Source organism: Argentina silus (assembly GCF_951799395.1).
Source record: "Argentina silus genome assembly, chromosome: 5".
Lineage (NCBI taxonomy): Eukaryota > Metazoa > Chordata > Actinopteri > Argentiniformes > Argentinidae > Argentina > Argentina silus.
The window spans coordinates 14,336,422-14,350,147 of NC_139659.1; the positions used below are offsets into that span (position 1 = coordinate 14,336,422).

Below are 13,726 nucleotides of genomic sequence, written 5' to 3' on the forward strand. Positions count from 1 at the left end.
TCCCTCAGTTTGTGGTGGTGGCAGTGGTGGAGGAGGGATAATTGGTTCGGGTCGATTCCCCTAAGCTGAGCCCCAGAAGCATGAGAAGCAGAGGGGTTCAGAGTTCCAACAGGGCTGGGGCTCAGCTGAGCTCATTCTCTACAAGGGTCACCCACCCACCCACAGTTCACCCCCCTACCCAGCCACCCACACACCAACCCACTAAAAGCCCCCCCCACCCCCCAAACAGTCACTAACACAGCAGAGGAGAGGTGAAGAAGACAGCAGAACCATCAAACAAAAAGCCAATATGTCAGCCGTCAGCTCGGACCAGTTTGTAATGGTAAAACTAAAATAAGATTACAGAGTACAGCCTGGGAAGTGTGTTTCGTCAGAATAGGATCAACTACAGATTATCACAATCTGCTCACTAAAGGTGCATATTATATTCAGTGGAGGCTGGTGGAGGTAGAAATCGAAGGAAGGGCTCATTGTAATGCATGGAATGGAATAAGGAATGGTATTGATATTGATTGAATTGAACTGATATAGTACCATTCCTTATTCCATTCCATGCATTACAATAAGCCTGTCCTCCGTTTTCTACCTCCACCAGCCTCCCTTAATTAGATTTTGGGGGCTTATCTCTCACTATGGATGACCTTTTGTTGATATGAACTAACAGAAGGTGGCAAATACTACATTTGCATTGTACCGTTAATGAGGCATGTTGAAAAAATGAAAAAATGAAAAAGAATTAAGACAAAAAAACAACATAATCTGCATTAGTATTAAAACCACAGGAGTACAGTAGATCCAAATTAATGTCAGTGAATACCTCCTAACAATTTTTAATATCTAAAAATTGGTCTTTTTGTTGATATGTCTGATATAATTAGTAGTCAGTACACATTGTGGCGATGTGACAATATCCTCTTTCATCAAGCAGCAGGTTCCCAGGGAGACAGAGGAGCACCACGTCGGCGTTAGAAGGGTAAATGGTCATGGCTGTGAGCCATGCCACCGTGTCCAGAGTGGGCCGGGATGATTGTTATTATTATGATTATTACTGCGCTGGACATGCAAAGGCAGCTCAATGAGCTGTGGGCTCGCCCGTCGCATCCATTCAAATTCATTTGCCATCTCCAAATAAATATTTATCAGTCAGGGTGTTTTGAATGCTTCGTTAGGCTGGATAATTTGCGGCAGCAGTATCAGTAAGAGCAACCTGGAAGGTGTCCTGGAACGTGTGCCCTTCAGGGGTCAGTGGTCCACGCTAGGCTACGCTATGCTAGGCTAGGCTAGGCTAGCATGGAGCAGTCTTCCCTCCCCTATAGCCGAAACGCATTGGTTTTTTAAACAATAAATACACAATTTTGTTTAAAGTTTGTCCTCCATTTTGTCTTTCAAGAGTAGCTAAATTATGTGTACATATCCAGTCTGCTCCTCCATTCATGCACCTTGGTTGGACTGTGAAGTAGCAACAGCACGTGTGTTTGACACCATTCCTCATTCCATTCCATGCATTACAATGAGCCCGGCCTCCGATTTCTACCTCCACCAGCCTCCACTGATAAGGACAGATTACTCTTGTGTAATAACAGAAACCGCTCAACCCCATAACTATGCAATTATAATGTAAATATCAAAGTAGATATTGCACCATTTGGAAAAACTCAGATGAGCTGTGTGGTATGAACAACTGCAACGGCTTATGTCAACTGACTAACCAACGCACGAGTGCCAGTTCCACCTTTGAAGTGGTGATCGCTTTTTATAGAGCATCTAAAGAGACCACACGACCAATGCTTGAGTTGCATGTGGGTAAAATGAAACTGCCTTTTTGGATGCATCACCAAGATGTGCTCAATCATTTTCCAGACCGTATTGAGGTCTGTGGCTAAGTGACAGCCCTCCGGTCGTCGTTCCCCTCTGCCGAAACCTTATTCTAAAGCTGCTTCTTTGCTGAGTCGGCACTAGCTTCCTTCCTCCCTCATCACAGCAATGGTTGGTCACAGCACAACGTTGTGGTAACATCCATATTCACTCCCATCTCCCAGATGGTACTCGTGTAACCTCTTGTGGGAACACAAACGCCCCACTGTACTTCAACCTTCATTTTGGAGAATAGGTGGAGAGGAAGAAACATGGAGTGAAAATTCCCATTGGAATTCCTTCATTTTGGAGAATAGGTGGAGAGGAAGAAACATGGAGTGAAAATTCCCTTTGGAATTCCTTCATTTTGCATTGTTCTGAAAAACATCATGTTTGATATGATAGGCTTATTATACAAATCATTTTACTGTACATGTTTGACAGCAGACTCAGTAATCATCTGATGCCCTGCATTTGAACCTCACAGGCTACAAAGGATAATTTTACAAGATACACATAGCTCTTAAGACCTAAAACCTACATATGGTACATATTTCAAAATTGAATTGGGCAAAATGGCAGCTTTCCCATAAATCCCTTATTTTTTTCTAAGCTGATTTCAATCCTTAGAGGCCATTCAACTAATTTCTTGCTTGACTCATTCCATCAATTCCTAACTTCCCAAATAGCTTTTTTTCAGGTTTCAGAGCAGAACATTTTTCAAAGGATTTTTGCCCTGGAATTGAACCTATCTTTTTTTTCCCTTTCTGACCTCAGTGGCACCTGTATAAACCACTGTGCCATCTGCTTAGCATCTTACTCCCAACAACCCATCTCAGGGCTAAACTGGCATTAAAAAAAGTAAAAAGCAGAGTGGCCGAGTCTGACCACCATTTTGAAAAGACAACAGCCTGTAAAGATGCATTTCTTTAATTGCTGAAACTGAAGATGCCTGTGGTCAGGGCTCGGTAGGAGGGCTCTGGGGGAAAGAATGCACTGTAATCCTATCCCTGCGACCAGGGCCGGCACTGTCCCAGGCCGGTATCAAAGGGTATTAGCCCTGGTTTACTGTTCCCTTCCCCTGTTTTTCCCACTGCTCTGCAGCTGCATTCTTCCACAGGTGTTTGGCAAAACAGAATGTTTTCAAGGCAGAGGCTGTATGTGTTTATGTCATTAATTCTTCCCAATGACTCACCCCTCTATTACCACTCTATCCCGATTTAAAGTGTATTCCTCCAATGAAATGGGTTGTTCTGTATCACACTGTACTCAAACACTTTTCAGGGTTCAACAGAGACTAAACAAGAACTTTTAAGATAATGTTTGGCCAAGCTATGAGTGTTGAGTGAATTAACGTTGATTAATGTGAACTGACATTTTACTGTTGCTTTTGAATGAAACATACATTTCACTTAAAAAAAACATGAGAAATACTAGAGGAAAACTATGAAGAGGAGGAGACAATGTCTGTTTCTGAAATGAATTACTCAGGATTATGCATCCAAATGTACGACTATTGCATCAGAAAGACACAGGAGCTGTCCCCATTTCTTCCATACATACAGTATCATGTGACTGCTAATACTTTCCAGAGAGAGAAGAAGAGAGAGAGAGAGAGGAGAGAGAGAGAGAGAGAGAGAGAGAGAGAGAGAGAGAGCGAGAGAGAGAGAGAGAGAGATAAAGAGGGGGTCTACGGCAGCCTGCCTATTTGGTAATTGTGGTATGATATCCTAAGGTTACCCGTGTAATACCACTGACCTACTAAGACCCAACACAGACTCTAATAAGCAGAGATTCAGTGCAGCCTTTGATTAAATCTCTCAGCCACGCAGCTCCCCAGCCCAGCTCAGTGGTCAGTGTCTCTGTTATTAGAGCAGCAGCATAAAATTAAACTGTCTGGACCTGCTACCGAAACAAATCTCCAAAATCAAACACCACATGGTCCGTTCAAAACGTGACATCAACACCAACTTTTAATGTGTTTTTTTCCTGTTCATATACCCAAAGAAATATACTGGGTCAGGGTTAGGGTTCATATACCCAATGAAATATATTGGGTTAGGGTTAGGGTTAGGGCACTGAAAAACAACCTGAAATCTTCTTTCCTTGCCCTTCCTGACAACTCGCCACAGGCTTAAGAGCTTAGTGCAAGTCCATAGCATCTTATTAAAGGTATAGATTTATTTAACATTGGTTATAACATAGCTATAAAACAATGTAAACGCCCTGTGTCACATGAAGTCCATTGTTGTACAGATATATATATATATATATGTATATTTATATTTTCTTTCAAGTGAGACCATCACCATTCTGACTTCTTATTTTCTGTTTGTCACGTGAACTATGTATATGAAGGACAGTTGAATTTAGGAACCTTGATGTACTGTAGGCTGCAGGGGAGGCTGGTGGAGGTAGAAATCGGAGGACGGGCTCAATGTAATCCATGGAATGTAATGAGGAATTACACATGTTTGATACCATTCCTCATTCAGTTCTGTGCCTCCACCAGCCTCCACTGGAAACCTCACTATTTGACTGTATTATATGAGATGTATAAGATGTATTATAAAAGCATATGCTGAGCCTATACTGGAGGAAATCTGTAATTTAGTGTATTCTGTTTAAAAGATTGAAAAGTTTGGGTTAGAATTACTGTACGCAAATGTAACAAATGGTAATAAAGACTATTCAAAACAACTCCAGGTGATTCTGCCACAGGAGGGATTGGTAACAGCACACAACGCCTACACATCAGAAGTCATTTGTCGTAATTGCAGAAAGAAAACAATAATCTAAACTGCAGTGTATTTATTTGTGTGTGTGTGTGTGTGTGTGTGTGTGTGTGTGTGTGTGTGTGTGTGTGTGTGTGTGTGTGTGTGTGTGTGTGCCGGTATACTATATCAATGGTGTGAGTGCTAGTGTGCAGAGGGGAGGGACAAGTCATACCACACAGACTACCTTTCAAACAAATAATGTAGCTTCAGTATATCCAAGCTGCTTTTTTAGAAACGTGTAGAAGAATAAGAGCACATATATTCTCTCCATCCTTTGCATTTTTAGCCATTCGGCTTCTCCTAGTCGACGTCACCGGACTTGGAGGATGACGTATGTCCCGGATGTGAACGGAACCAGCGACAGTGATGCATGCGCCTGTGTGACACATGCGACAACACTGAGCTAGACTAGAGCAATGGAAAGTGGCCAGCTAGCTTCGTAGCTAACTACATGGAATCTGAAAACAAGCAAAACTGTCTTGTTTAAGGCAACATCTGGATGTACAACTCCGTTTTGCTGCAAGTTGACCTGAACTGGATAGCTATGGTGTTTTAAAACAAATGTAGCCTCAAACATCGTTGTCGGATAAAGATTTTGGCTAGCCCCAGCTAGCACAAGCAAAGTCGTCAACTATAACAGATTTATTACACTAATACAACTGAGCAAATAAAAGAAATACAATTTTGGTGGATTAACTGACAGACAAAGGTAATTTTTTTTTATTTTTTTTATGATGTTGGTGCAACTTCTGGACAATAAGAACAGTTAGTTAGCGACCACTGAACTGCATGAAACTATTTGCTATACAAAGTCAACCAATTGTTTCAACAAAACACAGTTCAATCATGCTGTATGGACCGTCCCAGTTCCGCTCAAATAACCTGCTTTTGGGTTTCATCCAACGTTAGGTATGAGAAACGTGACATCCTCTGCTTGCCAAAACTTTTCTTTTGGCAGACAGACACGATTATTCATGACAATTGATCAATCAGACGTGTCATCGATAGTTGCGCCAGTTCGAGATGTCAAGTTTAATTAAGTATGCATGCAACTATCCCGACGCCGTATACCCTACGAAATAGACACGTACGTAGTAAAAGTTAGTTCACCTACACTGTACTATAGTAAAGTTATGTTGCAGACATACATTATCTTTAAAGCCAGCCTATCAATTGATTCCATCATCTCCAGCATCCAGTTCGCTATAGTGTATGTAATTTACAAAAATTCAATAGGCCGAGTGTAGTGTATAGACGGATGGCTTTGGCTTTGTTGTCTCTTTTGTGAGAATAAGAACACCGATCCCGTATTTTTATCAAGTATTCCTATCGATATCGATAATAATTGCCTGCCAATAAGATTCGGGGTGATTTGGACACTGACGTCCGTCTGTTGATATTTAGTTGACAGATCACAGTATCCTTACCCCGCTCGCGCTGTTGACACTATGTGCCCTGGAACACGAGTGAACTGTACAGCAAGGCGGTCTAAGCCAATCAATCAAAAACATGTCATTTTGTCCTGACTGTGGAATAAGAAAAATGCTTATGAAATGCCGTTAAGACGTGTAATGTCAATGTCAAACTAATGCTGGCAGTTGCTGTGTTAAAGGTAACTATCGATATATTAAAAGGTAGCTAGGTGGCTGTCCAAACACGTTGTTATTCTGGGGCACGCACATGGGCTATAACTCGGCTGAGTGGAAGCTGGAAATTAATAAAGTCCTCTCAATGATTACATTCAATTTACAAACGGATATTTACACACGTTCAGTCTCACTTTCAGCGACTGTGTTGGCCAGCAACTGCCAGCTTTATACCCATTTTCCGTTGTCTTTTATCCGTTTATTTATTTATTTTCTTTGCACGGGATTGTCACTTCTTGATCTCCCGGCTGAACTGCTTTTTGCGTTGCGCTGGACTTGGGAAAGATTCGTCTATATCAATTTCTTCATGTAATTCTATTTCACTGGATTCATTCATTTTATGTAGTCTAAACCTCCTGTTGCATAGTGATGCGCTGAAAGAGAATTGGTTTAACGCAAAGTGGAATCTTGCGACTCCGATCATCAGTGGATTTTGAGGAAGATCTGAAATAGTGATTAGGTCCCTCTCCTATCGGTGCGAGAACTGGCGTCCTCTGACCGCAATTTGTTTCCATGTTTTTAGGTTTGTGTGATTTTGCTAAAATGCATCACCAACAGCGAATGGCTGCCTTAGGGACAGACAAAGAACTAAGCGACTTATTGGATTTCAGTGCGGTAAGCAATTGTTATATTATAGCAATGACTAAAACCGACCTATCGGCGAATGTTTATATTTTGATTTGTATGGCATAGCCTCATGTTTTATCATTGTGAGGTATTTCTTTAAAAGTGCTTGTTTTCACTGTACGTCTGTAACTCAATATGATTGAAGAAAGTTAAAGCAATTGTGGTTTCTATTCTAAGTGTTTTCCAAAACATGTGCAGAGAAATATGATATTGCATTAGTAATTTTGTTGTCTTATAGATGCGAAACAACGATTTGAAAATGTTCCCAACATCAATGGTAGTATATCCCACTTTTAAGTATTTTTTTCTTCTTTCATTCTGTCATAGACATTCTACAAAATGTTATATAAGTTTAACTCATCATTTTATGCATTATTCTAGTAGCGCTCTCTGACAGTAGCCTATCCAGTCATAACTGCATGCGGGAGCGTTAGAGGAGATTTCATAAATAGCCGGGGCTATTAGCCTACTAGAGCTGTTTCTTTTTTCAGTGTTTATGTTTTTATGTCATATTATGAATAACGCATAGTTTAAACTTGACTCCGACCCGATTTAGTTGTGGCAAATATTAGTCTTTATAGACGCGCTGCTCGGAAGTTTGGACAGGAAATGTCCCCCTCGGCCATATTTCCTTGAACCAATGCTCTTGCTCTTGGTCAACTTTTGCCTGTAAAAAAATAACACTTGTGTATTTGGAATACATTTAACACATTTGACTTCCAGACAGCTGGTCACTTTGCATTAACAGAGGAGTAACTAATATTCATGTGATCACTACAGTTTTATCTGCTGCTTTTTATTGTGGGCAGCACATTTTTTCATCTCATAATTGCTAAGGTTGCAGTGAAGTGCAGTGTTAGATGGACAACATGGTTAGATGGACAACTGGAAGTACAGTATGTAGAGACGGTCAGACAGAGGGGAAGTCCAGTAACAGTTGGCCTACTCAGTATTGAAGGATGTGCACAGTGCACACTCTTGACATAGGCTACAGTTCCCATCAGCCATAGATACCCATATTGTGTAGAATAATTATAATACTGTATTACTAAGTGATAGCATGTAAGATAGGTTAATTCAATGATTTTCTAACAAATACTGTTCTTGGTAGGTTATTAATTAAATGATGTGTTCAAATTGTCATTGAAGCAATAAGGGTCCCTCTTGTAAGGTTTTATTTGTTTTCTCCTAGATGTTTTCTCCTCCTGTTAGTGGAAAAAACGGACCAACCTCCCTCGGAAGTGGACATTACTCAGGCTCAAGTATGTCAATCTATTTAAATCACAAAATTACAGCAGTGTTATTGTTTGAACATGTTGCCATTTTTGCCATTTTTGCATTAGTTTATCATATTTTCCCTGACACAATATATTATATTGCAAATTGTGTTTTGCTTTGTGCATCATCATTACACAGTACATGGAGTGTACAGTAAACTAACACAGTTAGTAACCCTAACCCTTTACTATTATTAACCAGTTCAGTTCTCTATGTTTGTGTTTGTTTTGACTCTGATGGTACAAATACAGTGGCTTTGTAGTGAACAAAGTGATTTAGGCAGGTTCCTCCGAGCACTCTTGTCCTCCCTCTCAGCTCAGTGTGGATGTGAATGTGAGCGGCTGGCTGGAAGCTTCGTGTGGCTTTAAATGTCAGGCCTCAGTGAAGACTCGTGCATCTCTCCTCTCTTGGTTGAAACAGCAGGTCAAGTGTACCAGTGCCAGAGTTGTACTAAACCCAGTTACAGCACCATTTTGTTTGTTGAAAGGGAAAGGCGGTGGAATGATTTTGTCTATCCCGTTGTTGTTTTGTTGTTGTTTGTGGTTTTGCTCTGTTGTTTGTCTCTGCAGTGCAGTAGCAGACGTACATTGTGTGAATAATGTGATAGAATCGAATTTTGGATTGACATATTTGTCTGCAGGTAGCGCTCACATTTATTCCAATGCACCACCATAACAAGATTTCATTTGTAAAATAACACACCCAGTCCCCTTCTGTGACAATTTACCAGTGAACATTGTCGCGTTGAGCAATTTACTGTGTGTGTAAAAAAAATGGTTGTGATTAGTCCCCTAGTTGTTGTTTGGAGGCTTAAATGAGTCTTAAGTTTAACTTTGATAGTGTTTACATTATTCACTTCATCCTGTCGTAAAGTAAGCATGGTGTTATGCATGGATGCACAGTTGACTGAGCTTAATGCTCGGACAATGTAGGCCCAAACCAGGGGCTGGATTAGGCACTGAACGTTAAAGATTTGATATTTTTGGATCATCCCAAAAGATAATGCCGCACATAACTCTTTAATCCTCTGGATCCCATTCACTGTCTCTGTTTTCAAGATCTACACTGCTATTTAAGGTCTTGGCAATTTCCATGTTTTCCTCCTCCTTGTAACCTCTCAGATCCTGTGTTTCCCCGTGAATTGTGTTGTAGGATAGAGAGGTGGGGTGGGGTGGGGAGTGGGGGGTGGGGGGGTATGAAACTGCTCTACCCTGTTGCCATGCAACTTGTAGTTGGCAGTGAGAAGGAGGAAATGTTTTATAAAGTGTGAATTGACAAAAAGAAATGAAGAAAAAAAAAAGAAAAAAAACACGCGTACGGAGCACCCAAATGGTATACTGTATGTGTAGGCCCATGCTATATTTATTTGATTTATCTTTTCAAGCTGAAACATCAGCTCAGGAGGTGATCACAAAATCCATCTGTGGCGTTTATTTTTTCTTTTGTGCGAGGGAAAAGCTGCGCACAAACAAGCAGCTAGGCTCAGCCCTGTCGGTGCCAGTGTTCCGCATTTGAGAAATTTGGGTGAAGGCAGATAGGCCCTGATGGCATGCCATATTTTTGTTCTCTTAATCGGCATAGCTTATTAAGTCACAGTTCAGAGTAAGACTGTTTTAATAATATCCTGCTCCCATTTGATGTACTTGTACACAGACAGATACAGTGCTCCACGCAAGCCTGACTGTTCCCTGCCTCTATTCATTCAAATCTGTTTTGGTCATGCTTGTCAGTCAAAAACGGACTGATTGCATTCAAAATAAAGATGAAGCGAGGCAACCAGTCACTTAATACTCGATTTCTTTCCCCTCCCACCATCTTTTTTGCCTCTGAGAGTGTTAAATTGTCTTGTTCCCAGGAAGCAGAACGACAACACAAAAAACAGCCATGCTCTAATTGTGCAACGGATTAGGAATTAATAGGCGTTTTAGCTATAATGGCGATATTATTAGCAGTATTTACTATTTAATACTAATAATGACTCCGCTAATAATGGTAATAATTTCAAGGTTGTGGCTGAGTCTTGACGCTCCTCCAGCCTCATACTGTAGGTTGACGTGAAGAATAGACATTCTCTCTCCCCACCGCATTGTGTCACAGTGAGACGCGGCTTGGGCTGGTGACAACGTAGCCACGAGAACCGTATCTCCTGTCACAGCCCTCCTTCTTGCATTGGTGATGGGGATTGTACAGCACTTGCCTGTACATGCAGTAGGCGAACGCCAATGCAGTGGCAGAAACGTTTTGGTAACTCCAATGCAATTACAGTTGCCTACCATTACATGCAATGTAACTGCAGACAAGTAAAGCGAACAACACCTGATTCGCAAACACTCAAATTCAATGATTAGATTGATTCGATTTTGTGTACCATCCCACATTAGTAACATGTACAGAGCCACTGTAGTTACTGTGTTATTACTATGTAGTTAACCAGTAGGCCTAATATGAGATTGACATTCCATGTTACTGCATACTACTTAATCTACAAGTGTGACTAGCGAGAGCTCTGGATTAAAGTCATTGCAGAGGATCTCCATCTGAAAACAATCCCCCCCTAAAGAGAGAAGAAGAGAGAGTGATAGCTTTCTGATGGAAACACACCGATTTAGGCTAATCCTCAACGTACTGCAGAGTGCACTGCACTGAGGCCTTAGCTTGTTGAAGCTGAGGCCTAACCAGACCAGGTGAGACTGTAGATACATGGTCTAGACCTTCTTTTCCTTCTTTGAGAGCTTTTTTCTACGCTTGTGTGTCCACAAGTTATGCTGTTTTGCTCTCCTGACATTTCAATGTTGCTGTGTTCTGTCTGCAACATACCCCATAATTATGTTGTTTACGATGTTATTATTTTCTCACTGCTGCAACCGGATAAGTGTATTCCAATCCGTAGAGTTCATCTAGACTGGAATACAGTGGTTTTAACCAGACCTTTTCGTCGATAACTGCTTAACCAGGGGGGTCAGTTTAAGGCATTGCATCGCCTGACAAAGTGAATTTGGCTCGTCCAAACACTCCAGCAGCTGCATAAAAGTGAGGGCCCTAATCCACATTTCCTGCTTTGGCGCTCAAGCATGTTTAGCCTTCTATAGCCTTTGGTCAAGTCCCAAGAAGTAAACAACAACTCGTAAAGTGAGAGTGAAGCTGTTCCCTCCTCAGAAATACTTCACTATGTGAGTGCTGTCAAATAGGGAGCGTGTAAAAAAAAAAAAGAAAAGAAAAGAAAATTGAAACCCCCCCAAAAAAAGAAAATTGCAGGCTGCGGATGTCACATGTTTGTTAACATATTATTTTTGGATTCATCAGTTGCGTCGTCTAGCTTTCTGTACGGGGCCTCTAGGCACAATGGCTTCTAAATGGCGGGAGTGTCGCAGCGGTTTCAATAGCGGCGCGATAGCACTGTGTGTGCTCGTCGACGCACCTGCTCATACCGAGGTACCGATTGAGTCACAAAGTGTAATTAGTCCTTTAAAAAATAAAGACACAAAAATGTCAACCTGCCCTGTAATTAGCTCCATAGGTGAACGGCACTCTGTGAAATGAGAGAGAACTTTTAATTAAAGCAGCCAACTTGTTTTCGGGTTGGCTTCTCGTCGCCGAAGAAGGAAGCGGAGCCGCAAAGACGTGGCCACGGAAAACGGCTGCCGTAATTGAAAAGTGATGGAAGGTGATGTTAACGTGTCATAAGAGGAGTGGATCATGCCCCTCGCACGTCTCTATCGTCTCCATCGGCTGCCGAGGTTATTGGAGCTGATTTTTTTTATTTATTTTTTTCTCTCCGAGAGAGCTTTGACAACATTGTAGGTTAGCACTTCAAGCTAGCGCTGACAAGGTTCGGAGTACAGACCCTCTTTATTCCTCCCTCCCCTCCTCCCCTCCTGAGTGCGTAAGGGAATGTCTGGATCTGGAACATAGCCTTGCTTGTTTAGAGGAGAAGTCAGCCCCTCAGACAGGGATTACTGAGAGGGAGAAAAAAAAGAACATGTTTATGTATTTGTAGCCCCGTCATTAGCTATTCCTGGATTAGCTTCTGATTCAAAGTACGTCGTGACCTTAAACGTGCCTCCTAATTACGGTAGCAGTCACCGGGATGAAGAGAGTGTGTTTCTCTGTCCTGTCGGGATAATGATATTCCAATACAGTGGGACAACGTGATCAGCTGTTAGTTGGCAGTTGCCGGTCGTATTCCAGTGGTTTAGTTTTGGAGCGTTTTAGGGGCTTTACACACCACAGGGCCGACCCGAACCGTGCTGTGCTGGCTCAGACATTTTCCTTTCACATTGTCCTGTCCAGCACTGTTTCAGCATCTATGGTAGATGTGTCACCAGGCCAGCCCCATACAGTCTAGCTTGGCTCAGCTAGATTCCACACTCTGTAGTATGAATTAGGCTGTACTGGTCAAGTTTTGGAACATTGGCCAACTGACACCAATGACTGAAAACCAAGGATAATGTGCAAACAGTTGCCTTGTAAGTGAACTTTTTAGATTGCAACATCTACAAATATGGAACACAAATAAAATTGATTTAGCTTACTTTAACACTCTTTTTTTTTTGTTGCCTTGTTATGATTTTCATCAAGTAATTTTGTCGAGCGTTGCATTTTAAGGTCTTTATTCTGTTGTTAATTTGAGCAAACTGATTCACTTCACTTGGCCAAGGATGTTTCAGCAAATTTTTTTTGAAGTCCATTTTAAACTAATCTTTTCTTCAGCTGACAAAAATGTGAATTAGGCTTCATCTTCCATTCCAACAAATGTATTAAATTGCACAGAATAAATAAGTGGCACCTCTTCAAGTATGAAAGCTAAATCTTTTAGCCCTATGTTTCCTTTTGTCCGGACTCGATATAGGACACAGTCAAAACGCCCCACTGTCAGCCTCTGAAGGCTGTGTAAATGTACATTCCAACTGAACCGGCGCTCCGCTTTTTAGAAATAGAACAGCGGCACTTCTTTGGAAATACAATGGCACTGAAGATTCAACCAGAATCCCATTTTCTATTAAATTTCAACTTCGGAGAGAAATTTCTTTTTTTTGATTTCGGAACATAGCCTAGCCTTAGTTCTAACAGACACCATTGTCAAATTGGAAGTCAAGCTCATGGAGTCTTTAAACTTGCTGCTGGTTAGCCTATGACGTGTGTGCTGGTGATTGTACTGGACAGTGCATCAGCTTTAGGACAGAGGTTAGTGTGTGGATGGTGGGTGAAAACCCGGTATTGCAGTGTGATGCGGCCTGGCTTCAGTTTTTACCCTGTATTCCTCTGGCTGTTGTGTTCCTGTGGCGTTGGTGCGTGAGCCCTCGGACTGGAAAACGTCTCTGCCCCCCCCAAACCCCCCCACCCCCCGAACCCCCCCCGATCATAAATCTGCTGGAACATCCCCAGTGCCATCTGCTCCAGTCACGGGCCAGGAAGGGAAGAGTTAATGGTGTAGTGTGTGTGTGTGTGTGTGTGTGTGTGTGCGCGTGTGCGCGTGCACGTGTGTGTGCGTCTGTGTGTGTGTGTGAGTGTCAGTGTGTGTGAGATTGAGAAAGAGAGAGAGAG

General features: G+C 41.8%; 1 protein-coding gene across 1 annotated transcript in view; it reads left to right on the top strand.

The window, feature by feature from the left end:
• Positions 1-5,044: 5,044 nt before the first annotated feature.
• Positions 5,045-13,726, top strand: part of LOC310804726 (transcription factor 4-like) — a gene marked incomplete at its 3' end in the record, with an annotated part of 103,980 nt that continues 95,298 nt past the window's right edge. The window contains exons 1-4 of the mRNA XM_083670044.1: positions 5,045-5,340; positions 6,801-6,892; positions 7,143-7,181; positions 8,097-8,166. Of these exons, the coding sequence (XP_083526170.1) occupies positions 6,821-6,892; positions 7,143-7,181; positions 8,097-8,166 (181 nt within the window). The 5' untranslated portion in view covers positions 5,045-5,340; positions 6,801-6,820. The remainder of the gene's footprint in view (positions 5,341-6,800; positions 6,893-7,142; positions 7,182-8,096; positions 8,167-13,726) is intronic.